We start from the raw sequence: 27,840 nt of genomic DNA, 5'->3' as shown, positions 1-27,840 counted from the left end.
TGTTCCAACATGCACTAAGCCTTATTTTTGCAGTGTGGTGCTATGCTGCTCAGCAGATCGTAGAGGATCAATACAGCATCAGAATTTTCACATCTGTCACGTAAAATTTTCTGAATTGCTTCTGATAAGTAGTTGGACATTATTTAGGTTTCTGGTATTTAGTGGAGGACTTGGATGTTATCAGCGGAGTGCTTGCTTAGCCTTCACGTACTGTGCTTCTGCTGGTCTTGCCTGGAAGCCTTGTCAAGATATTTCACTACACAGGTTTGTGCATGTATTTATTTCTGGGGTTTTGGGGGGGGTTGTGCTGTATGTGAAGAGAGAGACTTGGTGAGAGTTAAGCATGTGTCAGTTGCATTTTATACTCTGTAGCCGCAGCAGTGGCACCGCTTACCTCCCTGGTGTCTCTCCAGCTCCTCAACATCACTGACCAAGTTTAAGAAAGTGGAAAGGACTATGGTGCTATGTCGATAATGTGAGTGGCAAACGCAACCTAGCAGGAAAGCAGGTTACTCCCCAGCTGGAATGCAGACCAGGCTTCAGTTAATCCCTCCCTTAGCCAGAGAAAGGTGGTTTTAATCTATTTATTATGCATTTGGTTGTTTTTTTCAGCACATGATATGTCTGCAAATAGCACTGTTACAGTCTTTTACTATCCATTTCCCGTATCAGCAGATGTATCAGGACATGAAGCTGTTTTCAGTCACTCAGGTCTAATCCCAAGTAGTGCCATAGGATCTTGTGAATTGCTCTAGGTTTATACAGAAGGAAATGACAGTATAACATGTCATTTTTAAGAACCTGCTACCAGCTGTCTTAGTATTTTTTTTACAGCTGAATTTCTTTTCACTGATGTTTAAGACAAAACTAATTTGATATGATTATCAGAGAAGGAAAATTAAAAGGACAAAATCATACAGGAAGCTCATTAAAATGGAAACACTGAAATAACTGGGTAATTGGACATTGATTTTTGTCCTCACCCACTCGCTCGCTTTATAAGCAGTTTTGTATTAAAAGTAACATGTCTGCAGGATGATGCTCCAACATCTGTTATTGATGAAACAAAATTATTTGCTTGTTTTTTTCTTCTCTCCACATTCTTCCAACATCTGCATGTGTAGATCTGTCCTGTGTATTAATCATATCTAACACTGCTCCTTTCCAGGGAAAATGCATCAAAGAGTATGGGATTCTGTCTTCGGTTAGGAGGGGAATGTTTTGGTGTGGGATTTTGTATTGCTATTCACTTATTAGATATGAGGTGACTGGCTGTGAAATGGAATAATGTGAATGAGGACTCTGAGGGCTGCTAGCATGAAGTCCATGCGCAGCTATGGTGCTCTCAAGTGTGTTTATGTGAAACAAAGAAGTTCACAGGCTATGGCCTGTCTTCTGAAATGTTAGTGTCATCTTATGTGATTAAAACTATGCAAATTTTCCTTATTTTCTTTTCTCAGAATGTTTGCAGGCAAATCACCATTTTTTAAAAAGTATTCCACATTGAAAATGCTCAATAATCGTGTTGGGATTTTGATTGTTTTTTTTTTCACTTTATAGGTTGATCAATAAATTGAGTATAAATCTATCTTGCTGAATGTTTGCTATTTCAGTCACTCTGGCTGTGATTATTCTGATAGGAAGCAATATATTTTCTTTGTTTTATGTTTTGGATGATTGCTAAAATATATATGGTTGCATGTGCCAATTTTTAGATTCAATTTATGAATGTGACTTTATTGCTTCTCAGTATTTGTACTATAAAAATACAACTGCATAAAGGTTCATAGCAAGAAAAAAGAAAATCTGAACAATAGATTTGAAATAATATTTGGAAATATTTTCTGATACCTAATTATCATGATGTTAATTGTGTCTTCCAGAATTCAAACTATGCCTTAGTTGGGAAAGGACATGCTTAAACCCATTCCTATCCAGGAAAATGCTTGAGCTGAATTTTAAGCATGTGCATAAGTTATATTAGTTAAATGACTCACAGCTATTTGCTTAAATCCTATCCAGTGTTAGACTGACTAAATATATTAGAATTGCAATGTAAATACTGCAGTAAATAAGGTAAATATGGGTGTTGGTTTTGCTATGAACTTATCACTGATTTTGACTTTTACAGTCATTTCTATGGTATACAGTTGAAATCAGAAAAGAATGGAAATTTCAACTAATTTTTTAATATGCTGAAATGTATTAAGCTACACAAAAGAATCCATATTATATTAATCCTGCATATATACAGGAAAAGAGTACCCAGCGTGCATGGCAGATGGTTTCAAGGGAAATCCTCGAGAGCTAAGATTAAAAAGCAATTTTCAGCAAGTTTAAAATTGGTCTCCATATTTGGGTCACAGATATTAAGTCTTTCATTGCAAACAAATGAGGGAGAAGTCTTGTCGGATTACTATGGAAATGTTTCTCAATAAAAGCTGACCAGTGCGCACTGTGGAAGAAAGAAATGAGAATGTCAGTTGAATCCGCTTCTGATCCTGTTTTAGCAACAGTGGGAAGTGGAGTTGTGATATCCAGAGATGGTGGTATGTTGCAAGTAACTGGGATTCATCATTTGGCTAACCAACATTGCTGACCCTTTTAAAAATAATGTGTATGTGGCTTCAATTGTTGTCTGCCCACTGAAGCAAATTTACATAAAGACAAACACAAAAATTGAAGAACAAAATATAAAGAATGATCTTGATTTTTGTTGTTCTGGGTCTGCAAAGTTGGAATTTTCAAGGAAACGCAAGCTATAAAGGTACTGAAATCCCATTTTGTTTCACATTTCTCAACTCTGTTCCTGCCCCTGCCAATTTTCATTGATTTCATTGGCCTTTGTATCAGAACTCCATATTTTTATACTGCAGTAGAGGTGTGTGGATAATCCTGCTCCTCTCTCCTACCCATCACTTTATTTTAAACTTTCTGATAAATAATTTTTGGTGTGTTAGAAATGACAGATTTATACCTGTTTACATTTAGGAAATTAATCACTGTTTATTAAAGTGTAAACGCTTTTCATATAGCATTTTTCTATTTCTTTTGGATATGGCAAGCTTGTCTGATTAATAAGGAACTGAACAGCAATGCTTTTGTTCAATCACAGACAGGAATGAACATGGGCTCCACATTTTGCTTGGAAGTATGTCTGCACTTAGAAATGGAAAGCAAGCCCATGTTTCTCAAACATGTTTTAGGGCCACAATAGAACTTGATTTTAATTTTACTTTTTTTTAAAGGTTATATTCTAAAGTAAACAGTACCATGCAAACATTGTTCCAGGCTGCAGCTGTTTATGTTGGTGGTGTTCGAACATCCAGAAAATATTATCATCAGTCTGATGCATAAAAATGATCGAGTGCAGATCAGCTTTGTATTCTAAGAGCAAGAGAAGACACTGGGCTTTTAGTCGGTATAAGCACAGCAAGTTGGAGATTATTGGCTTTAACTAACTTATACCAGCTAGTAAATGTGTTAGGAGTGTAATTCATACTTACATCAGTGCTCCTTTATACACTTCTGGCAGTGTAAAGGAACCTCAAGTTTGACATGAACTAACTTTTCTTTTCAAGACTCTTCTATTTCCAAAGTAGAAATTCAAGTTAGACCTTAAGCAATGTTTAGCGCTAAACAATGAAATATAGTAACTCATACTATTTTATTGTGTTCTCAAAGCTCAACTGGGTGTATTTTGAGTAGATTTGGAAAGCTTTCCGAGCAAAGGTGCCTGATGCTCTGCTAAGTGAATTACAGAAGTAATTGCTGGTTTAAATTTCAGCCTGTGGAGAAGTTAATTGCGTTGCTCTTTGGCTATTATATTGGCTACATGTTAACAGCAAAGGACAATGTACTTCTGAAAGGGCATCATAAATGTCCTAGTGGGATAACTAACTTGCAGGTATATTTACAAAATGTTAATTAATAATGCTAAATAATAGGTGTTTTCTGCAGGACTCAACTAAGGTAGGTATCAGAGGTCCTATCTGCTATTCAGAAAAGAAAATTCAGATGATGGATGAAAATAATGTTATAAGGCAGTTTTCAGTGTTCAGTTCTTGTACCAAAGCTAGAAAGCTTCAGTGGACTCAGGATTGACTTTTAGTTGAAGTTGCATCTGTTCTTCTAGGTCCTTGTTTTACATCACCTCCTATGGGAAGTTTACCTGTGTGCATCTTGATATGACAAGACGTAGCTTCATGCGATCTTGCCAGGTGTTTTTACCTTAGCATAATCTGTGTTTCAGATGGTTATTCCAGCAAAAGGGAAACACTTAGTCTTTTTAATTGGCTAACAATTGGCTCTTAAAATTCTTGAGGCATCAGGACAAGGAATAAGCTTAAGGAAGTGTTTGAAGTGGAACATGGAAGGGGGTTAGGGGATGTTTGCAGAGCACTCTTCCATAGCATGGGAAGAGCACGGAAGAGAGCTTTGAGATAGCTGTTACATTAAAAATTTTACAAGGAAATGGTGGAAGTTAGTATTATGGGCTTATTAGATGCAAAATTCCACATCTTGGTGTTAGAGATGAGTAAGGAGAGCATACGCTATCAGGAACTTGGAAATGAAAGTAATTTCTGTTTATGTAATAAAAGGGAGAAGCAGTAAGGGAATGCAAAGAGAAGACTAACATAAATGAAGCAATGGATTAGGAAAACATTTTATAGCACAGATGAACAATAGTAGGACAACACTGAATCCAAAGAAAAGGGCACTGGATGCTCAAGATGCAGAGGGATGAGAAGCTGGATGGCAGTGTTAACTGTGTGAATGGATGACAGAGGCTTGCAAGAAAAGGATACGGAGGCCTTAGCTGCAAACAAAGCATCTTCTATGAACATAACCGAAGTGCGATATTTTTTTTTAAACGCTTAATTCTTGGAACCCATGTTCCCAATGTAATTATGTGCCTTCAGAGGGCAATTATAAGTGCCTAAATTAGATATAAAAAACTGAACATCCCAAGCTGTTGTCAACCATCATCTGTCGCCAAGTTATGATATTATTAATACTTGAAAAAAAATTTCACCCATGACAACAGTTATCTTTGATCCACATGTTTGTAAATGTAGTTCAGAATTTTGCCTTAGATTTTTCAAAGACTTGCATCTTTCAAAGGGAGGCATAATAGATAGACTCTTCAGAGGCATAATAGTTCAGACTCTTCTGTCATTGTTATCTTCCAGGACTTTTGTTTCAAGTGGTTTTTGAAAGTTTCTGTGAAGTACCAGATGATCTGAGATTACAAGACCTGATCCAGATGTCTTTGGATAGCCAGAGCAATCCATTCTCTTGACTTCAGCAAACTTATGATCAAGTCCTAAATAAAGGAATTAGTGCTGACTTTAGAGAATAAGTTGATTTCCTTTACTTGCTGTACAATTAAGTATTCAATAAGGCAGGAGTTTCTTGTGCGGAGTTGATTGTCTCATGGGTCAAAAGCAGTTTTTTGTCAGGGCAAAGCACAATGGAAGGGGAGTAAGCTCATGCAGCTCACCAAAAGATTAGACAGACAGGTGGAAAACAGAAGCCTGAATTCTCCTGTTAGGGGCCAGATGAGTCAGCCAGAAACTATACCAAGGTGCAACTCTGAAGCAATGTGTGACATGCTGTTAAAATGTGTTAAAAAGAATACTGCAAAAGGGAAGATTCTTGGATGTTGTTTGTCTGGTCAAGTTGTAAAAATGTTCTACTTTGTGTTGGTTGTGCATTGTTTGTTTTCGGTTAAAATAACTCTCAGGGAAGGAATTCCTAGTTTTCTGCAGCCTTCTTGGAGATGATTTTTGAAAGTGAAGGTCAGTACTGCAAGGAGGGTATTGTTCAAGAAGTTATTCCCTTTGCTTCTTCCTGCAGAAGTGTACTTGAGAATTTTGAGATGAGATTGCACCACTATGGCAGTGGGAATGGAAAGCCAGATAACCAGCCAGGCCTAATGCTTCTTAAATGTTACTGAGGAGCTACTAGGCTGTTGATAAATTCTTTTTCCAAAGCAACATTCTGCTCTCTGACAAATATGTAAATCTCTGAAATTATTGTGTCATTGTACAGAGTTCTGAATACTAGAAACTATGACTCTTTAAAGTAGTTAAATATTTTCTTACTTTCAGAAACTCCTAACAGGAAATATTGAAGGTTCAGTTCCACTGAGTGCTTTGGAATTTCTCTCTACTTATATATTGTTGTAGTGTGTCTTTATTAAAAAGTGTTTTCTGAGCAGATTCCTGAAAGCAATAACCTATTCCTATCAAGGTCATGATTCATGTAATGTAACTAGTTAGACAAAAGTGAAAGCTTACATACTGATAAATTGTGCTATAGATGGGCTTCTCTGCACTTCTTTATTGTGGTACTTTTAAGTAGCGAGTTGAGGAGAAACAGATAATGAAAATTGATTCTTCTCTGCAGGTCTCTCTTGCTTACTGTTGGACTTCGACAGACCTAATCTGTGAAGATAATTAAAGTTCCTTTGCTTTGAATGCTGTAAGTGATTTTTTTGTTTTGTTTTATGAAAATCATTAGGAGCCTATTTGCCTCACGTAGGGAAGAAAGGTGAAAATGCCAAATCACAAACAAATGGTAGAAATGAAGTTGGTGCAGATTTGTTATATGACAGTACATGTTTGCAGGAGATATTTCTAAACAGCATTTTGTGTTCAGGAATACCCCTGTCTCCATTCCAGCCATGCTGATAAATGCAGTAGCAGAAACCTAATGGCAAATTGCAGGAAAGATACCAGAGGAAACAATATTTTCATACTTCTGTCAGGACTACAGCTAGATTAGTAATCTCAGCGTGGTGGAGGGAATCTGCTGTTGCTGTGTGTATTGTATTTGGCTGAGAATAAACACCTGAAGTATCAGTATAGTATCTTAATGAGAATATCATGTAGAGAAGTCGGAGGGGTGATAAAACTTGTGAATGAAAAATTTTCCCATTGGTAATGACACAGGGTGGTGGCCCTGGCTGTTATTTAGCATAACATTTGTTTGAATTTCAGGTGCCATGATAACATAGCAGGAGACTTAAAATCTGTCTTTACTGTTTAATAGACTTCTCACAGGAGCAGACTTGCCTGCTTTAAACCCTGTAAATGTAGAAGCATGGCTTCTGGAGCATCTGGGATAATACCCCCCATAGTACATGGAATCCAGCGATTGTATCTGGTAGGCTACTGCAGGGAGGCAGCATGTGGGTAGGAGGCTGGAAACAGAATGCCATGGTTTTGACCTTGTTTCAGCATCCCTTAGCATCCTTAGGACGCAGTGCTCTGCTGATTCTATAATTAATAGTTATGCATGTTGCTAATGACACATTTCTTATTTCTATGGGAGTGTCTTTTAAAACAGTTGATAGTCTTGCACCAATGAAAACATGCAAAGAGCTCTTCATACCCCCATTTTTTCCCCAAAGCTGTGGGAACAATTTTCTGGCATGTAGAACAAAGAAGTTAGAACAAATTACATAGCCAACATCTGCACCTGGCTCACTTATTAAGCAAATATTTGGCATAGATGCTAAACTACCTTCTGCCAAGAGAGTCTTGCTGATGCAGTTGTTCAGGGATGAAGATATGATAATGTCTTTTCCTCTTTGGTTCACCAAAGCTATTTTCTTGATTTGTCAAAGTCAAAATTTTGTTGGAAGGGAAAGTATCTTTTTACTTTTAAATACCAGAGGTTTATTAATGGTTAATCAAACTTTTTCTAACCAACAATTTTAAGATTATGATGGTGTATCACTTTAGTTCCAATGGCAGACACATCACATATGGGTTGCCATTTTGATGGCTTTGAATGGTAATCTGACCCATAAAAACTGAAGCATAATATGCAAACTGATTTTTTTCTGGCCTGCCCTATTCTTGATGCCATCTGTGTTAGGATGGAAATGAGCCTGCTCAAAATGTGGTCTGCCAGTTTTCAGCACAGTCGTAGTGCCAATCACAGATGGATTTAAAAGAATAGCCTCATGTGAACAAGAGGAGAAGGAAGAATCTCCTGAGAGCAGGAAGTTTCACTTGAAAGCATATTATGTCTGTTAAATCCTGTGGCCTATGGAACATCCATCAGACCTTTCCGTGAATTCTTCACAGGGATTAAGTAAACTAAACTTACTTTCTAAAAATGAAGAAAAACTCCTCAACTTCCAAACGTTGCTCTCCTCCCACCACTGCCTTCTATTGCTGTCATCCATAATGGAATACAGTGCAGGAAGCTGACAGTATCTGATCCTGTCAAGTATTTGCAGTGTATCCATTCAGCAAAACCAATCACAGTAAATTATTTCGTAAGTTTTGTAGATGTGTGTTTTTATCTGCTGTATGAATCCTGTTGAAGTCATAGCATGCAGAGCCCTGGGCTGCCATTTCTGAATTCCTGTCTTTGACAATTAACAAAAATCTATGTTGTAGGTGAAGGTGAGTACCGATCTGCTGCTGATGCATCTCAGCTCAAAAATTAAGATATTTAAGCACCTAATTTTCACTGTAGTCAATGAGATCTCAGTTTTCTTCTACTAAAATTGAGAGAGCCTGTGCTCTGAAGTTAGAGATTCAATGACCTTGTCTTATGTGCAACCACAAGTGTCTTGGTACTATTTATAATCCAAAGAAACACATTAAATGATTTTCACTGGTTAGGAATATGGTCTACAGAAATCTCTGATTTCTTTTTTTTAATCTCTTTAAATCGATTACATTGTTTGAAGGACCATTTGCTTTTGCAATAACGCATGTAAAAGAAGGCACTCATCGATGAGTTTCATGTTCGTGACACACTTGAACATCCCTCTCAAGTCCTCTTTAAGCCTTTTATTTCCAGGCTAAATAAACACCAATTTCAGCAATGTCTCATCTACTCCCTTTAATTACTGCTGTTGAGAGAAAGTTTCTGCCGACGCAAATGTGCTATTTTGTCATGTCACATCAAATTGCATCAGCCTTATATTTAGGAACAAAAAGAGGGGGAGGCTGAGACAGGATGTGGCTACAAATGGAACCAAAGGGTTTTCTTAAATATAGGCTGAAAATAGACAACTGAGGCAGTGATGCTTTTTCAAGCAAAAAATCCATGAAAGGGAAAATCAAGTCTGTGACGACAAATGAAAAGCAGGGCTGGGGGTGTGAGAAGAGGGAGTTCTAGATGGAGGCGTGGGCTGGTGTCAGGGAGAAGCTGATGAACTTCTCATTTACGCAGACACCCTTTGCATTGTCAGATCAGTGTGAAGTGGTTTTAGAATATGTTAGACCACATACATCTCCTTGTTCCTTCTGTGCTGGCTAAAAAAGTTATTAGCCATGCTTCCCTTCAGCTTTTTACAGGGCATGTCACTTGCCCTTTCCTTTGTGATTATCTCCCCTTCAGGTCTCAAAGCTGAACTCATTGATTGCTTCCCAACTTGACCTGTTTTGATTTAAAAAAAAAAAAAAAAATTAATAACTGGTCTTTGCTATCTTGGATGTCTCAGCTTAACCCAGTCACTTGCAGGAATTGTCCTAAATACCATACAGCTTTATTCTCATTGACTTATCTGTTACTACATGTGGCCTTCATGTAGGGATTGTTCATTAGATTTTTTTCTTCTCAAAACATTATCAAATTCCCAAGCCTAAAATCAGTATGTCACAAAATGGCTCAGTTTTATTAAATTCTTTGTGCCTGTTTACATGATGGTTGAATTTGCTAATGTTGGAAGTATTTCTTCTGGCTCCTGGGTCAACCTGCAGAATTCTAAATGTTTTCTGTGTAAGCTCCATAAGCAGAAATCAAGTGGTTTGTTCTGTTATTTTTGCATTCATTTTGTAGGGTTGTCCTTTACTGGATGAGATTTTAGGTTCATTTTTTCTTTTTTTTTCTAGTGGGGTAACCAAACAAATAGTAGTAAAGGTAAAGGAAGAGTATACCTAATGAAGCAGGAAGAAGTTGAAGGAAAAAAAACTGGGAGGAGGCATATAAAAGTTGTGAATCACATCTAGCAAAATTTAATTAAACCACAGTGGAAATATATGAAAAAATAATTATTTTGCAGGTGCTTTGTATAGTGTATTAAATTCTAGTAGCCCTTCAGAGTGCTAATATGCAGTACTTATATACTCAAAATATCTTTAAACGTGAATTAACCCTTAGGAGTGTTGTTGTCCATCTATAACAGACAGTTGCCTTGAACAACTCAGTTACTCCTGTGCAACTTTGGAGAAACTCTGCTACAATCATAACACTCAAGGCCAGTCATTCAGGTTGCCAGCAAACATACATTTTTGTGGTTCAATAGAAATTAATGGAAATGTGCTGATTTACACCAGCCAAGAATTTAGACTAGTGACTTCAATGTTGCCTTCAGTGGCATTGGCCTGGAGAAAGTGTGGTAGAAAAGTGAAGTCCTCCAAACCAAGTTCCAATACAGATACAATAGCAGTATTCCAGATTCTTACGTTGGACATAAATTCATTTATGGCAACATGCACCATTTTGTTTTATTTCTTTTAACTACTTCCAGCGATAACTCTCAGCTCACTAAACTAACACTGAATAGATTGTGGTAAATAGGCATAGAGAAAATTTGCAGTAGCTGTCCAAATAAATGTAGGAGACTTCAAACAATCCATCGCACTAAATTTACTTTAAAATGTAGTGTCGCTTCACAAATAATACTTTAAAAAAATTGTGCTTGAGGAAAGTCACTTTGCTTCTTTGGAAAATGTTAGCAGTTTCCCCATGGAAAACACTTTTTGCCCTCTCAGAACTGGGCAGAAAATGATCTATTGAAATCAAATACATAAATTATGCATGTAATACAACTTGCTTTGAAATGAGTCTGATCAGAGCCTGATAGCAATTAAACCGAGTTCTGAAAGATCAGCTGTGTTTGAGAATCATCACAACTCTCAATGTGGATGTGATCTGTAGGCGTGCTAGCAGCACCTACTTATCAAATTAGAAAAATACTATTCATTTCTTACAGCTAAGCACTTGGATTCTCTCCTCAGAAGTAATTGGTGATGTTAGAGGTAATATTTTTATTCTCGTCACCAAGAATAATAAAAATGCAGTAGAAGCTTAGAAGCTTGTATGTTTACAGCATTCTGACCACTGTAAGTCACGTAGTATTTCAGACTGAAGCTAGACAGGCAAAGGCACCCAGCTCTTCATGGTTAGATGTTACCAGTCCTCCAGGACTGTAAAATATTAAATATAGTGATGCTGTAATCTAAACTCTTAATTTTTAAATTCTTTACAACAGGAAAATAACAACCTGCAGTGCTAAATCCATATACACAATGAAGCTTGATGGAAGCAAGGCAATGAAAGATTTACCTTGGGCTCTATACACAAAACTGCAGGTCGTGGTAGCCTGTGCACTCAAGGTGCACAGGTTCACAAATGGGGAGAGAGGCATACTGCTGACAGCTTCTAGCCTGAGTAGTGAGAGGCTTGTGTCTTTGACTTGGCTGCAGTGTTTGGTATTCTGTCTGTTGTGATGTTTGTTTGGTAAATGCACCCCTTGTCTGTGGCATCTGACTAGACTGTAAATGAAGGCGTAAGAGTCTAGGTGTGCTTCCTCCAGGAGTGGAGGGAGGAGGTGAGAGTCCTGTAGAGCTTCTGGTGATACTTAAAGCATTAATTTGCATAGAATTTCTTATTTTTCATTTTTGGTTTAGTCCAATTCCCAGCACTTAAGACAATCACATCTGATTTTTTCCTCCGATGACTTTTTTTTAGTACATGAGAATTAAAAAATGCCTCAGTAAAATATGTGTATTTTCATAGCAAAGAATGCACTTCTGTTATACTTTTTCAAAGCAAATCACAGAAATATTAAATGGGGAAGGAGAAAGATGTTTGTTTTTATAGTTGGGGTTTGTTTGTTCTGAACTGAATAAGTCTGAAAATACTAGAAAAAAAACTGCAGATCAAATGAAAAGACTCGATAAGCATTCTCCAGATTGTTCATCAAAAAGCCACCCAACTGACAACACTACAACAAGAAAATGTTCTTAATTAATGTCTTCAGTTAAAGGAAAAGCATTGTGGATCTCTTAAATATATTATTAAATCTGTATTGTTTAGATAATAGGATGGGGAAAGACACTTGTGCTGAGTGCTGTGTCAAATTTGTCAGGGCATGTTTTAATTCTAGTTTGCTTGCTGGATTTCACAGCTATTTGTCTGGGTATTGGGGTAATTTGGAGGGTTGAGTGAAGCCAGATGACTGTAATGAACTCATTTTGTGTCTTTGACTCATTCTGGCAAAAAAAAGATGCTATTTATGGGGTATTTGGTATTGTTAAGACTTCTGTTCCTCCTGTCTCTCAAACTTTCTCTGGGCCACTGTCTTTGCGCCATCACCAATAATTACATCAAATTAATTCAGCATAATTGAGTTAATTATTAGCACTGGAGGTTAACAACATGACTCCAGTTGAACAAAAGCTTTTATCCCCCTTTTCCTGAGGTTTCACAAAATGTAAACAAATGTGAGTCATGGATGAAACCTAAGGCAGCTCCATTTCCATCAAGTGCTTTTGCCAGTCAGAAGAACTATCCTGCCACATTCGCTTACTCAGACGGGTGTTGATAAATGTGCTGTCTGCTGCAAAGGGAAAAGAATACTGCGGCATTCTATCAACATCCAAGTACTTTAGAAAAAAGGAAATACTTTAATCACCCCAGAGCCATTCAGTCAAAACCAGAAAGGTAGAATAATCATTAATAAAAATTCAGATATATAGAGGATATTGAACCTGGTTTAGCTGACATACATCAAAAAGAATTAAGATAGGTTCCAAAGATTCAGAGGATAGCATTTTGAATTAGGGATACTACTGTGAATCACTGTGTAAGGCACAATCAATAGCACGATTCCTTGTATAAGGTGGTAGATTGAGAATCAGAAGATATGGTTTTTATTCCCAGCTCGGCTGTTGACTCATTGTGTGACTTTGCATAAGCTGCTTAATTTTCTGGAGCACACTTTCTTTTCTCAGATATTTTCCCTCTTAGAGACCCAAGAGGCTAGGGTTGCCTCTTTCTGCTCGTGTGTCCATGGTCTAGGCATAGTGCAATGGGATACTTGAATCGCTGGTATCTCGATGTCTTGCAGTGGATCCCTGTGCTGGGACACTAAGAACTCTGCCTTTGCCAAGGGTAAAAGCAAGCTTTTACCTGTAGTGCCAAGGGCTAAAATTAAGATCCAACTCCTGCTTTCTGCAAAAGTGCAGTGTGTTTGTTTTAATCTATTATAGCAAGAGCTCTGAGCTGGACACTCAGATCAAGAGTTTTGGCTTGAACTTAACTCTATAGACAATAAAACATAAGCTTTTTTGCCCTAACTTCGTCTCAGCCAGAGCTATAATTTAGTTACTCAATACAGTTGGTGCATTCTGTGTAATCAATTAAAAGGAAGTTCTGTACCTCTGAAAACAAGTGTCTTGCAGAGTTCTATAGACTTTTTTTCTTGCATATCATTCTGGGTCAATGACAAAAATATCCAAGGGGGGGGGGAGAAGTGAAAATTTGAAGAAATCACATCCCAGTTGTAAGATTTTTATCTGGCCAACAGGATATCCAGGATATATTTTTGGTTCTGTTATTGATAAGTTATGTGGAAGATTAAGAATACTATTTAATTTCTTTCTTTGTGTCTTTTTGGGGAAAGCAGGACTATAGGTATTTGGTTTGCATTTATACTTGATTTGAGTTCTGTGAGTTCTGTATATGGTAAGGATTATTTAACAATGGATGAATTTTCTGGGACAGACTGCAGAAGATGGATAAAACTGTCTTGCTTAAACTGCTTACAAGATGCTGGGACAAAGTGAAAGTGAGTTTGCTGACATTCTGATCCTAGGTTCAGGTGGTATCAGGTTGGAAGGAAATAGGTTTACAGTTTGTTTTGAAAAGGTGCAATACAATATTGCTAATAATATAGTGCATAACACTATAATACAGTGTTACTTACTAATCATGAAATGGTTATCTGTCCTAAGCAGTAGACAACAGTGGCTTTAAATTGTAGATACCTCTGCAGTTCTCCAAATTTAAGAATTTTTTCAAAAATATTTGTTTTTTCATCTTAGTACTTTAACTGATGTTAAGTTAAATCTAGGTGATGATGGGGGAGGAGGAGGGAAGTCTTATTACTGACATGGAAATTCTCAGCACGTGCTTTCTGTTTCTCATCTAAATCACGTCCATGACTTTGCCATGAAAATAGATGGCAAACAGCCTTCTTCCACACAGGATGTGCTGGGGTGCACAGATCTCCTTTTAGCACCACAGGGAGAATTATGCTCCCAGGAGGTCAGATCTTGTATTATAAATGACTGCAGGTTTGTTAAAGTCCATGGAGCTGTGCTAGCCTGTTGATATCGTCAGAAGTCTGATCTATTGGTAAACTTTCGAAGACTATTTAGAAGTTACAAAACTGTCCTCTTCCAGCATACAGCTTCTGTTTTCCTTTTGAGAGCCTATGTTAAGCCAGAATAGGAGAGAAACAACAAGGACTGAGTTAATGTAGGCAACACCACATTTAGTCCTGCGCTCAAGCAATGTGTAGGCCTGCAATTTAGATACATTACACTAGGCAACATCTGCCAGCATTATGTCAGCTGTGGTTTTAACTACTTCCCTCTTTTAATTAGGTCAAATCATGAAGCGCTGGAATCAATTGTTAAGTAGCCCTTTCTGGAGCCAGGTACCGTTTTCCTGGATGATGGAGTTCCTTCAACATTTTTCTCTTCATCTCCAAAGGATATATTATAACTTTCTAAAATAAGTGTCTTATAATATGTAGAGGAGAATGGTCCCTGAACGAATGGGGGGGTGTATAGCTCTCTTACCATCCCAAGCATGGAGAATGTACAAGTCTCACACCGCAGCTGGCTTTGTGAGGAGCTCTCTCTTGTGGCATCCCACTGCAGCCAGCAGAGGTTTTTCTGGGATAAGGGTCCTTTCTCAAAAACCAGTTGCTGGACTGGGGACTCTTTCTTTGTGATAAGCTTGTTGCTAGCCAGACTTTTCCTTTTTTCTTATGAAACAGATTCTCTTTGAGCTAGGCTAGGCCATGGAGAATGACAGTAAAGTTTTTGGGAAAACTTGAGATATGGCTTTAAGACCTCAGAAATGTTCCTAAGATATGGCAGGCATGTGCCCACATGATTAGCTGTTGGTATGGTAACAATCCCTGATTAGTGAACCGTACAAGTTAAAATCCCCCTTAAGAGGCTAAAGACTCCTAGACTTAAATGTTTGGTAATACTGCTGCTTATAAACATTTCTCCCATGAACAGGCATGTATTTTGCTCAAGATGCGGTGGGCCAAATTAATCCTTGGTATAATTCCACCACACACAGGGTGTATGCCAGGGAAGGTTTTGGCTCAGATTATTACTTGGATTGAGAGCAAAGGATTGGAAGATGCTAAATTTCAGCAGGTGTGGATTTGAAATAATGAGACAGCAAGTTGTTCTTGATGCCGCTGTAAAGGATAATGTAAGCTGGGAAGGACAATTACAGGGCGAACTGTAGATACCAGGGCATCGTACAAGTGCCATCGTCATTAGTCTAGGGATTATGTGTGTATAGTTAGGACTGGAAAGGATGTGCTGCGGTAGATCGGTAAAATGAGAGGTCGTACTGGAAAGCCCTGTTATAGTGCAAGTTTTATTCCCTTGTAGACTGCATATGATGTTTGCACTAAAGGAATGTTAAGAGGTATATGTTAGGCATTCTTGGTTTAAAAAAAAACAACAGGTTTTTTATTAATCTTTAGTCAGTAGTGTGGGTTACAGTGACTACTTTTGCTTTTTAAATTCTGACTCTTTACCTTCCCATTACTTTGTCCTTCTATGGAACTTCTGTACTTTTACTTTCCGAAGTAGAGCCCTTTCTGCACTAAGTGATAGCTGCTTGTTTGAATTATGTGTGTTTACCCGCTTGCCTTTTTTTAAAAAAAGAGGAAGTTGGATTGAATGAGCAAAATGAGCCTATCTTAAAGCATAAAGGTAAAATAAACTTTAACCCGTTTCAGTCCTTCCTGAATCAAGTTAGGAACCATGACAAAACCTTATGTAAGGCTTACTATTCTTCCCATGCTTATGACCCATAGTTCATAGAATTAATGTTTTCATTAATCAAAGACAGCATGTTTGCAGCCCTCAAAAGAACTTTCATACGTTATGCTGCCAACTGGGTATCTGTCCTTTAACAAAATTTGTGGTAGCTTGTATTGTGCCCAGTTGGAAGTTTTTCAAAAATTTGAAGATTCAAAAAGTATTAGAAGGTGATATAAGCCCAGCCAGAAAGTTGTTATACCAACTATTGTAAATTAGTAGGGAGAAGCATGATTGCTAAACTGGAACTAAGCGCTGGAACACTTCAAAATACAGTATTTACAAGAAAGGAAGGAATGAACAGGCAGTTTTGTTTTAAAGCTGATGGCACAAAGATATAACTCAGTTCATATTCAAGTGTGATCTCAAAGGTAAATACTTACAGGCTTGGCCACTGAGAACAAAATTCATGTTGACTGCAGTTGAACTGAGCAGTTTACAGCTGGGAAGATAAAGTTCTTTTGAGACTGTGCCTTTCAGAATTTTCTTCGAGCCAGGAGTTGTTGTTGTCAGGAGAAAAGAGTAAGTAGAGAAGTTTGAATTGCACCTAAACCAGAGAGGTTCCTATCCTCCCATTGCTGCCTGAACTTGACATTTAGTGAGCATACTCCAAAGAATATTACTCTAATTAGTCTGAGCATGCTTATTAATTATCCAGAACAGGGTAATCTGGCCTCAGTATGGGCAGCATGTTTCCTCACTGGTGTTAGATTGCAAAAGTCTCAATGTTTTATTTGCTCCGTTTGATGTATTGCATGTCTCTGCTTTGTGATACCAAACAAGAGTCTAAGGTAAAACATTTGCCCTGTGGCTTTGTTTAATTTATATAAGTGATCTTCATTATGACAAGAATTTTATGTCTTTTTATGGCCAAACCCCAGAGCTTTTGTGCCTTTTTATAATCATGTTGATTTATGTCTATATTCAGTTTTCCTTTACAATACAGATCTTTTAAGCTTTTACTCAGACCCTAAGAAAAATGCATTATAGGTCTGATTTCCAGTTGCCTTAAAGTTGCTTTACACTACATCAGCAGTAAAGGGACCATAAAGAGAGTGCAAATACAAAATATAACCTACATTTGATCTGTAAGAATCAAACTGTGCTTCTCAGAGCCTGAAAACAGAGATCTCTTATGTGCTGAGTGTGCTAGGCTATCAGGTGTGCTCAGATCTTTGTTCAGCACCTTCCTGTGTTTTCAGGGTTTGAGACCAGAATGACAACTAGATTATACAGCCTGACACTATGTAATGTGGTGTTAAAACTTGACCCAGGAAACTCTGCATTAAGTCAGACAACTCGTGTTGGACTAGGACATCTGTGCCTTACAGGTCCTAAGCTGCATGCTGATTGCCAGGACAGTTCAACTCTGTGAAGCTCTTTCCTTTTTGTGTTTTACAATGGACTTCCAGTAGCAGGTTGAGTGCTGGATGAATTGCTATGATAGGGGCAGCCCTTATCTTTTTTTTTTTTTTAAATGTAGATGTACAAAATAAAATGGAGCTCTATTCCCCTTTCAGAGGTAAAGTTACTTTTTTCCTTTTGTTCATAGTTTCCTTGTTTATGCGTTTAGGGATCGCTCTGTCAATTTTTTTTGCACAGCAGCTCACTGAGAGCTGATGTTCAGTGGGACTATCTAGTTCTTTTCAGAACTATTCCTTCTGGGTTATGGTTCCCTATTGTGTAGGTGTAACCTGCACTCAGAGTTGTTTGTATAATGTTCAGGTGTATTAAAACACAACTTTGGACCCAGCTTATCCAGAAATTTACCACGTTCTCTCCGATTGCCCTGTTGTCATTATGTACAGCTCTAGCAATCTTTGTCATCCTCAAGCTTTACCAATTATAATTTTATATTTGCAGGGAGGCAACTGCTGATAGTGTTGAATAGCGTTAGACCTAATACTGATGCTATAGAACTGTATGAAGGATGTCCAACCAATGGTGATTCCTTGGCAACAAACAGATCTTTGAGATCTGTCATTTAGCCAGTTCTTAATCCCCCGTATGCTCTACTAATATTGTGTAAAGCTAGCTTTACACTGCAGGGCTGTGCCCCCAAAATGTGCTGCTGTTGCAGTGTCATTTGACGCTGCTTCTCTGCCTCATGCATCAAGCAAAGCATAAAGCAGAGAACAACAGAAATAAAGTGACCAGAACAAGACTGACTGTCATCATTCATGCAATAGGACTTTACAGATCATATTTAGAAAGGACAAAATCCACAACAATGACAGGCCACAGCTCGTCAGAAGTGATCACATCAAAACAGCAGATCTTAATAAAAGCCCAGCATGCTGGAGAGATGTGTTTATTAGAAAGTGACTTCAGCATTGTACATGCTCACCCATACACAAGAAGGGGTGTATCTACAGGGCAGGCCATTGCCCAGGGCTGCAAAATATTCAGTAGCTCTATGAGTGAATGTGACTTGGTAGGGACGGACGTTTGCCTAGGGCAGCAGAACCCATAGAGCTGGCCTTGAACACAGCGCACTAGTCCTTCTCCTGTGACCTACTAGAGCATAAAGACAATACATTACAGGGTAATAAAACTAACTGCCGGAGAAGGCAGTTAGTTCACTGAAACTGGTAAGGTCTGCCACTCTGCTGCAAGAAGCTGTAAGTGTATTTAAGAAGTCAGAGCCCAGAGTCATAGGCCTTTCCTATATTTACCAGCTGGGAACCTGTGAAACCTGGAAGGGAGGACTGATGTAGCCAAATGCTAAGACAAAAGGGTAAGAATCCTTCCGAGTAGCAGCAGTCCATTTGGGTGTCTTCCTAGACTGATGTCAAAACATGAACCAAGATGTTTTCTGGTTAAAGAGGTTTCACAAGGGTTCTAATTTCATTCTTATTTTGGCAGTTTGATTATTATTTTCCTGTGCAGAAAATCTTACCATCTCATTTTGCACAAATACCACTTTTGGAATCTGCATTCACGCTAATAAAAGCAGGTCCAGTGAAGGCATAATGACTCAGGTTACAGAACTTGACTATGAATTTTTAATAGTGAGTTCGCTAGTGATTTTTTTCTTGCAGAGTCTGTTATTGGACACTTCAAGAAGGACAAATAATTTTGGCACCTTAGATAAGATAACTGTGTAAGATGTTCCAAGTTCAACACTGAATTCCCGAGATACCTAAAATCACACATAGATTTGAAAAACCAGCCCATTTCTCTGCTGTTTTATGAATACTTATACTGCTGGGAATATTCTGAAGCATCTTCCTAATTAAAACTAAACTAATGCTACTCAATAGATGCTTTGCATTTGTTTTTCTTTGATTAATTTTTTTTACAAGGTTTGTTTGCTTAATCCTAATTTGCAAAATTCACTCTGTACTTCTCAGCTATTTTTATGATTGAGTTCAAACACAGCCTACTAACCCCCAAGGAGATGGTATGGGTTTGGGGGTTTTTTTGAGGAATTTATTCTTGAACATGCAGTGTGATCAACTCTAACAGAAAATCTGGAGCAAGAGCCTGGAGCCAGCTGCAAACACTGGTACCAGCTTTTGGATCCCACAGGTACCTTCAATAATGCAGGGCGAACAGTAAAATGTAGTATCAAATGCTTCTGTCTCTCCATTTCTAGTTTCTTATCCCTCCAACTTCTGTTTTGTGTGCTTGGCTTTGTGTGGGATGGCAATGGTCAATGCATTCCCCAGCAGAAAACCCGATTGTAAAGATAAATTTATCATGAAAGATGGTTCAGTGTTTAGAATGCTGAGGCAGTCTGTGGGAACCCAGCTCCATTCTGCCGCATACTACTTAGTGGTTGGTATTCAACACCTTGGGATCTTTGTTGCCCTGTGGAAGTGAGTATGTGTCTCACCTGACTACTGTGAGCTGGCAAGGCAGTGTTCCAGGCTAGCTTTATATTGGTTAAGTGCCCAAATTGAGTGAGTGAAATCCAGGTCTGTCTTGGTTCCTCATCGTTAAAAATGGACATAATACTACTGTGCTACTTTACTAGGATACTGTAAAATCAATGCTTTAAAGAACATGAGGTTTGACTAGGATAGGGAATCATAAATTCCCGAGTTAGACTTCTAAAGATGTAATGCTTCGAAGTAATAAGAAAACACATCTCCAGCCTGTATACTGGGGGGAAGAGAGGGAAGGGGGAGCCAAGCTGTAAACAGCAACAGCTGAGGAAACTCTTGCAGTCCTTTAACACTTCCAATCTCTGAAGCCCAGCTTTGGCTGTTTAAATCTAGTCCAGAGGGATGGAGATTCTAACTGTTGAACCGTAGGGATTTGCTTGAAAAACAGTCACAGTAGCAGGGAAAAAAACCCATCTGAGAGCAGTGGCATAAGTGTCATATCGGTATCATCATGGGTTCAGCTATACACTGGGTCAATTGACAAGCTTGCTAATGCAGAGTGCAAGATTAATTGGCTTTGGTCAGCCTTTGCTTTGCTATCTGAATATCATTATCAGGAATGTAAATGATTATGCAATGCAGAGAAATGCCACAATAGTCTCAGTGTCTCCTTTTATACTTGTCTCTTTTTAAACAGGGCTTTATCTAAATGCAAATGTGATTTCAGCCTTCTGATTAGGACATTATACAGTCATCCATTCCAGAAAAGCACAATTAGTGGATTATTTTATTTCTGACTCAACAGTTCTTGGTTTAGATAGTTTGTTTGTTGTGCTATGCATGATATTTAAGTTGTCAGAAGGAGATTTACGTTATTAGTCAGGATTATAGCCAGATTTTGTGAGGTCGAGGGTTTTTTCTTGGCAGATAAAAATGGCAACATTTGTGAGATTCGAGGAGGGATGTTTTTAGAACAAAAGGCAATAGTGCAGATTCTTACTATGCTTCATTGTCCTTTTTGTGCCAAGTAAGGGGCAAATTACTGTAGTAACTATGCAAATTCTCCAATGTGGTGGGGTGTACAAGTGCAGAGTTTAGCCTTACCTGTTTTCAGGATCTATTCACTGTTGAGCTGTACTCATACAGTGCCCTGGTATCTTAGAACTTAATAGTGGGTCAGGTCGTAAGATTATTTCTCATTAAACAGTCATTTTACCAAAATAGCTGTCAAGCTTTCCACGTGCTGTGGTAGATTTCCAGTGAAGTTTTCACTGGAAATGGTACTGCAAACACTGAAGTTACATGCGGAGGAAAAAAAAATACTTTCGTGATAAACTTCCCTGTGAAGCTCACCCATGTCACAAAATTTGTAGCATTTTTGCAGCTATGAATCTGTCAGAACTCGGGATATTTTTTTTTCTTTCAGTCTGGGAGCCTCATACAGTATTTGCTTGATAACTAGACCTGGTGAAAACATCAATCTTCAAATCTATTAGAAAGTCCAGTAGTTGTGGGAAGGTGAAGGATTTTTCTCTGAAATTCATCAGTATAAATGTATTTGTCACATGATTTGGATTCAACAGCTCATCATTTTCCTATGAAAAATTACTACAGTGAAAGATTCCTAATTATCTACAGTGAAACAACATTTTCAATTCCATTGATTAGTTTAATCCTTCCATATTCATATGTTTACGTGACTCTGGTTTCTTGCTCTCTCCCATAGCTTATTTTCTTTATGCTGAAGCAAGCTGTCCTATACGTTCCCAACATATGAGGGATCTTCGCTTTTGTGACAGGAAATCTATTGCACCACTTAGGTTTAATTAGAGCACAATGACATATGATGAGTTTACACATCAAAGCCTAGAAACAACTCAGCAAATTGGCCCTAGTCCCAAAGTATATTTTGGGATCTGTATTGAATTGGGATGTTTTACTGTATTTGGTGGGAATATGTGAAATACAGGGTCCGGTTCTTAGGGTCGGTGGAACTATACCAGTTCTTACCATCTAAGGCTCTAGCCCAAAAAACCTGTGTGTAAAGTTAAATTTAGGTTCAGATCAACTTCAGTCCAACTGCATATTCTAGATTTCTGTACTGGATGATAAAAAAACATATTCCCATAGGTTCGTGTAAGTAACAAGTTGAATCCTATGCCCAGTTCTGATTTGCACTGAGTTCAGAGAGTTGAGTGTAGACCCAGGCCATACTTTAAGCTGCCACATAGTGGGGTGAGGGGTTAGCTTACATCTAGGTGCACAGATGGTCTTTGTATTCTGCTCGCTTGTAGCACTACTTCTGTGTTGGTAAGTCACAGTCAGTGGTTACAGTGCCCCATCACTTACATAAATGAAGCTCTTCATCTATCTTTAACATGTATGTGGGTTTATCGTTTAGAGAAGGAGGACTTATTACTGTAGCAATTTTTTTCCTTCCATAACTGCTTTTCATTAAGTAAGGGAATTTTGTTGTTTCACAATACACTTTTTTATTTTATTTCAGGAAAGCTTAGTTTGAGAAATAGTATTCAGATCCCAACTTTGTCTACACTCAGGGTTATGGAATGGGTCCATTTTTCTTATTGTTATTAATCTACATTTGTGCATATTGCATAAAAGATAAAACCTTCTTCTGTATGGAGAATGCAAAAATGATGATAATGGCAAAAGCACTGGGGTTTTTATAGGGTTCACCTCTTATTTTCAAATATCCACTTTTCCTGTGGTTATTGGACTGCTTTAGTATTTTGAGACGCTGTACTCGCAGGAGACTAGACTATTTTAAGAAAAAAAAAGTGCCATGTATTCAAAGTGCGGCATTTAGTTTAACTATATAGTAATGGTGAATGCCCAGCTTTGCATTAGTCCAGTGAGGCAGCATGGCTCAAGCATTCAGCTTCAAGGCACAGTTGTTTCCCTGTGGACCCTTTCTGTAACATGCAGAAGGCCTTTGTCCTCTGCTGACCATGCTAGCATTGCTCTCCATGTCAAGTCATGGGCTGTAGGGCACAGCAAATAAGTTGGGTGGCTTCAGATATTCTTGTATGTGAATTGCCTGACTCAACATGTAGCCATTTGGGTTCTAAACAAAAAAACTAGCTGTATTAAAGCTTGAATTTCAGAGTTGGAGAATGTGTACAACTGCCACTGAAGGAAGGAGAAAAGGAAAACATTGGTTGGAGCCAAAGATATCCCATGTGAAGCTGGTCTAGTCAGTTAATTTCTGTGCCTCGTTTCCTATTGATGAGAGCAGTCGGCAGTCTCAGAGCAGTGTTCTTGTGTCTATATCAGACACTGGGAGACACTCAGGGCATGGTAACAGAAGATTCAGAAATACATAAAAAGCTAGGTAGATGTCTGTGGGTGCAACACCTCTAAATGGTAATCCTTAAGCTTCAGTAACTTTTTGTAACTTTTTAGCGACTCTAGAAGGCGCTTTATTCTTCAGAAAAATGACTTGATTAATTAGGCTTTAAATGACTGACAGATAAAGCACCTTGACAGTCCCGGGGCCATTAACATGGTGTATTTTTTTTGATTTCTGGCATGCCTTGTAGCTGTTTTCTGTTTTTCATTTGCCTTCTTTTTATAACTGTATCTGTTCAGGCAGTTCTTGTTCAAATGTAGTGGTAAAAGAGAGAAATACAGTGAGATACACAGAGGACATCCCAACTTTCTTGAATAGGTCTTGCTTCCCCTGTGTAATTTCATGGTAAAAAATTCAAGGCTACCAAAGAAAGGCAACATGTATGTTACTGTATTCTTTAACTTCTTGTTATGAAAGACAAGTAAATCTAGGTATTGATCAAAAAATAAAAGCCTCACATCCCAGTTCCTCTGAAAAAGACGAACATTGGCATCTCCTTCTACAAATTGAATATTGTTGTGACAGAATCCCTTGAACTATCAGTATGTGTCAGGAATATTACTCGGTCTACATACATCTTTCTCAGTTTTGTCACCTGCAGTACTAAATGCCAGGGGAAAACTGAAGGAGGAGATTCAGCATGATGTTTATATAGTAAATGTTTCTTACAGCATACGGTGTAAATTGGCAACCCCAAAATACTTAAATTAAAAAGGTAATACCAGTTGAACACTGAAAGTTCAATTTAAATAGTAGGGGAGGAGCCAGATGTCAGGTGAATCTAAATATCCTAAGCAGGAAAGGAAAGCAAAAGCAAAAGTGTTTGCAATAACAAAACAAGACAATTTTCAAAGTTTCATTCCTGTTTGCACTGACACGTAGTAGGGGTATACAGAGATGTCACTGAACTGAGCACTAGGACGAAACTGAAGGAGGGTACCAGAATCTATTTTTGAAGTCCATTTGTATTAGAAGGGTTCCTAAGAAAACACCTTTAGAAAAGAAGTCAAGGAAGGAAGTTGGTGCTGAGTGCTATCAAGGGTGGAGTGAAAGGTGTATGCTGGAAGAGAAGCCCTAGGATTGAACCCCATGTTGCAGTTAGAAAAATAACATATACAGATACCTTCTTGAGGTACCTGTTGAAGCCTTCAACACTTGGAAAGTAAGTCCGATGGGGTGTTATACCATGAGGTGTCCAGTATGCCAAAACAAAACTGAAAGCCATTCTGAAACAAACTCTTTTATTTTATTTGATGGTATATTTTATATTATTGCCCCATTATTGGAAGTGTTTAAAGCCCCATCAGGTCAGATGGGGCTTTGAGCAATGTGACCCACTGAAAGATGTCCCTGCCCATGGCAAGGGGGTTGGACTAGCTAATCTTTAAAGGTCCCTCCCAACCCAGACCATTCTATGATTATATTTCTGTTTTCAAAATAGGACACAGACTTGGAATCATCCTACCTAATTTAGGCTTGTAACTGCAGGACCTATATTATAATTCTTGTTTTGCTACTCCTTCTGTGTTCAATGGAGAGAAGGGCAGGGAGTAATTCCGTCTATGTATTATTTGAGTCACATTTTGGAGTTGCTTGTCTTGCTACTGGTTGGAGAGGGAATGCAGGGATCTCTCTACTGACTCTCAAGAGTATAATCACCTCCTGTACTCAAATGCCAAATAAATGAGTCCAAACCAAAAAATGCATGGAGCTGATGCCCAGCATAGGTTTCATTGCAAAGAGAAAATGGTCTTTTAGAGAAAAAAGATTGGAAGAAAACAAGATATGAACATTTTGAAGCCTGGGGGTATTCTGATCTGTATTTTAAGCTGAACTTTTTAGGTAAAGCCATAATTAGCACATCTTGTGTGCTATAATTGGACTAGTCAGACTAAAGCCATTTTGAAAAGTCAGCTCTTGGTCTATATTTCTGAATTTTTGTAACATCTTTCTGCCCTCCATGTGTTTTTTTTGGACAGTATTCGATTCCTGTAGTGTGTGAGGCCGAATGGCTTTTATTAAACAAATATGAAAAAACAGAACTGGAATCAAACAAGCAGAATGAAAAGATTGTGGCAGCAGTATAGAGCCAACTTATTGCCCTCACAATGGAAGAATGGTTTTCTAATTGTTCGTGAAAGCTAATGGAAACCATATTTTGGCTGTGAATAATTCTCAGGAGGGATCATTGTGAAGTCTTACCTCATCTCTTGCACTTTACTGATAGAACATATCAAGTATTCAGAAGCAAACACACCCCGTGAAGCTCAAAGTGCAGAAAACCACTTGTCAGTTTTAGATACTAGAGAAAGATGGGACTCTTCAGGGGTGCGAGAGCTTTACTGGCACATCACTGACCTGTCAGAGGCCGGTGCAGATCTACCTTCGTTAGGGCATGTCAATTGTGGGAGGAGTGGATAACTGGCAGAGGGTAAAGGTTATGAGGACAGATTCTAGGAGCCAACTAATTAAGATTTCTTGCCCACAAGACATCATGATATCGCACTCAACCATGTTGAGAGAAGGAGGTGTTTGAAAATTTACTCCAGTCAACATCATCTTCTACTGAGTTACCTGTAACTAAAAATCGGAAATGACACTTTTTGCATTTTATCCATGGAATCTTTCCTAAATGTTATACCATTTCAGTCCCAAGATCTTTATTCCAGACTTTAGTAATAACAACCAAATCAGTTATCTTAAATGTAAAATTTGATCCACCTTTTGGTTTTGTAATGGTATTAGCTGTTCTTGCACTGGATGGGGCCCTACCAGCGTGATACAAAACAACAGGATTTCCAGTTGCCATATTTGACATTGCCACCACCCATTTATCGATCTTGGGAATGGCCTTTTTCTACTTTTCTTTCCAAGATCCTGTGACTAGGTAGTCATTAACCTATGATTAATTAAGGAAGTGACCAAGCTGACTCTTGTGCAGGTAATTGACAAGCTGCATTGTATTAGCTCCAGTGGAAAGTCATCACAGCCATTATAGCTTACAGAGCTTGGGGTCCAACAGCCTTTTTTTGGTTGGTTAGGGGTTTTTTTGTAATGTTAATAACAGAATCAGGGTAAACACCATACACACATCCTTCAGCTCATTGCAATCACAGAAAAATGTGGCATATTGGTAATGAAAGTCAATTTGGGATTTTTGTAACTTCCATGGGTATTTTTCACTAGGGAGTTAGTCACTGTGATCAGCATTTGTTTTGTAGTACTGTTTGTCGTAAATCTATATGCTCTAATACTGTGGGGAAAGGGCTTTGCTTGTTCAAAGTGCTGCTAAAGTGGTTTTGAGTAAAGTCACAAATGAACTACACAGAGCCTGTTTCAGATGTAAAGAAAGATGTCAGTATAAATAAGCAGGAAAGGGATCCTGACATGTTCTTCAAAGGTTTATGCCTATTAAACCTATTGTATATCTTAGAATTAGTTTTAATAGTTTACATCACCAGCTCATGAGATAGTAACCCTGTTAAGTACTTCCTTAAGACAGTTATCTTTTTCCCTTGGAGGCTAGAAAAGCTTTTTCTGAAGTGTCACCAGAGCCTTTCTTAGGGGCTTCCATAACACCCATCAGCTGTGACTCACTATGGTTCTGCAGGTCCTTAAAAAAAATAGTGTTATAAAACTTGCCTGTTGATATCAGCTAAGCAGGTGGTGAGCTATATTGTGTGCTCTATTAGTCTACACAAAAACAGGCTCATATTACTGTCACCTCCTCCCCATTCCCATCCCACCTGTTTGGCTCATCTGCCTCGTTCTGTCTCATCTTATGACTTGTCATTAGTCTGCCTTTAAATTCTTTGTGGCAGAAACTTTTTCATTAGATATGTATGTATATATAGTACCTCCCATGATAGAGCCTCAATCCTGGACTGAAGAGTATGGGCACAATTCCAATACGGATAATAGAGCCTTGCAATATTAGCATTTTCTCACACGTTTCCTGTAGACAAGAAGCTCTGCCACAGGAACAGCTCCCTCTTGTTTTACAAGATGTTACTTTTGACAAAGGATAGTTAGATTCAGAAAATCAGTATACCATAGATTTCGCCCAATCTTTCAGTAATGAACAGAAAAAAACAATACCGTGAGGTGCTCAGATATGACTTTGTACTGTGGTTTTGTGTCATAAGTAAAGCAATGTTGTAGAGTCCCATCCCTCAAGAATAAGACACATTCTGTGTTTTTGTCATAGAATTCTTTAATTTTCTTCATGTAGAAGAATCATACTTTTTGTGCCTAAAATTAATTAAAGATTTTTCAGTGACCTCTGCTACTGTAAATCAGCATAGCTCTTGTTACTGCTATAGAGGTATGCTAATTTATATCTACTTAGTTATAGACTGAGATGGAATTTTGTTTTACTGAGAGCAGAGATTACAATAGTACATATCCCATTGATGGGCATTCCATAGGTACATAGTGAGAAGATTTTTCCCACTGCAAGAAGAGCTAGTCTATGCAAATATACAGCCCAGGCATGCAATAGCTGTGGTGTTCTATTCTGAAATAA

General features: G+C 38.2%; 1 protein-coding gene across 13 annotated transcripts in view; it reads left to right on the top strand.

Moving 5' to 3' along the window:
- Positions 1-27,840, top strand: part of LYRM9 (LYR motif containing 9) — a 44,971-nt gene that overhangs the window by 11,503 nt on the left and 5,628 nt on the right. For 8 of the 13 annotated variants that reach the window (XM_072881971.1, XM_072881973.1, XM_072881972.1 and 5 more), the window contains one exon: positions 6,412-6,486. The exons of 1 other annotated variant lie outside the window; for it this stretch is intronic. Coding sequence is in view for 1 of the 12 variants with exons in the window: in XM_072881966.1 (XP_072738067.1) it covers positions 7,108-7,170 (63 nt within the window). In the remaining 11 variants the exon portion in view is untranslated. Of the gene's footprint in view, positions 1-4,200; positions 4,221-6,411; positions 6,487-7,097; positions 7,171-27,840 lie in introns of those variants that run through there. 4 more of the 13 variants (XM_072881976.1, XM_072881966.1, XM_072881968.1 and 1 more) reach the window with 4 other exon arrangements.

This window comes from Ciconia boyciana, chromosome 17 (genome assembly GCF_034638445.1).
Source record: "Ciconia boyciana chromosome 17, ASM3463844v1, whole genome shotgun sequence".
NCBI classification, from domain to species: Eukaryota; Metazoa; Chordata; class Aves; order Ciconiiformes; family Ciconiidae; genus Ciconia; species Ciconia boyciana.
Note: the sequence above shows the minus strand (reverse complement) of the source record. Positions and strands in the feature narration are given on the sequence as shown.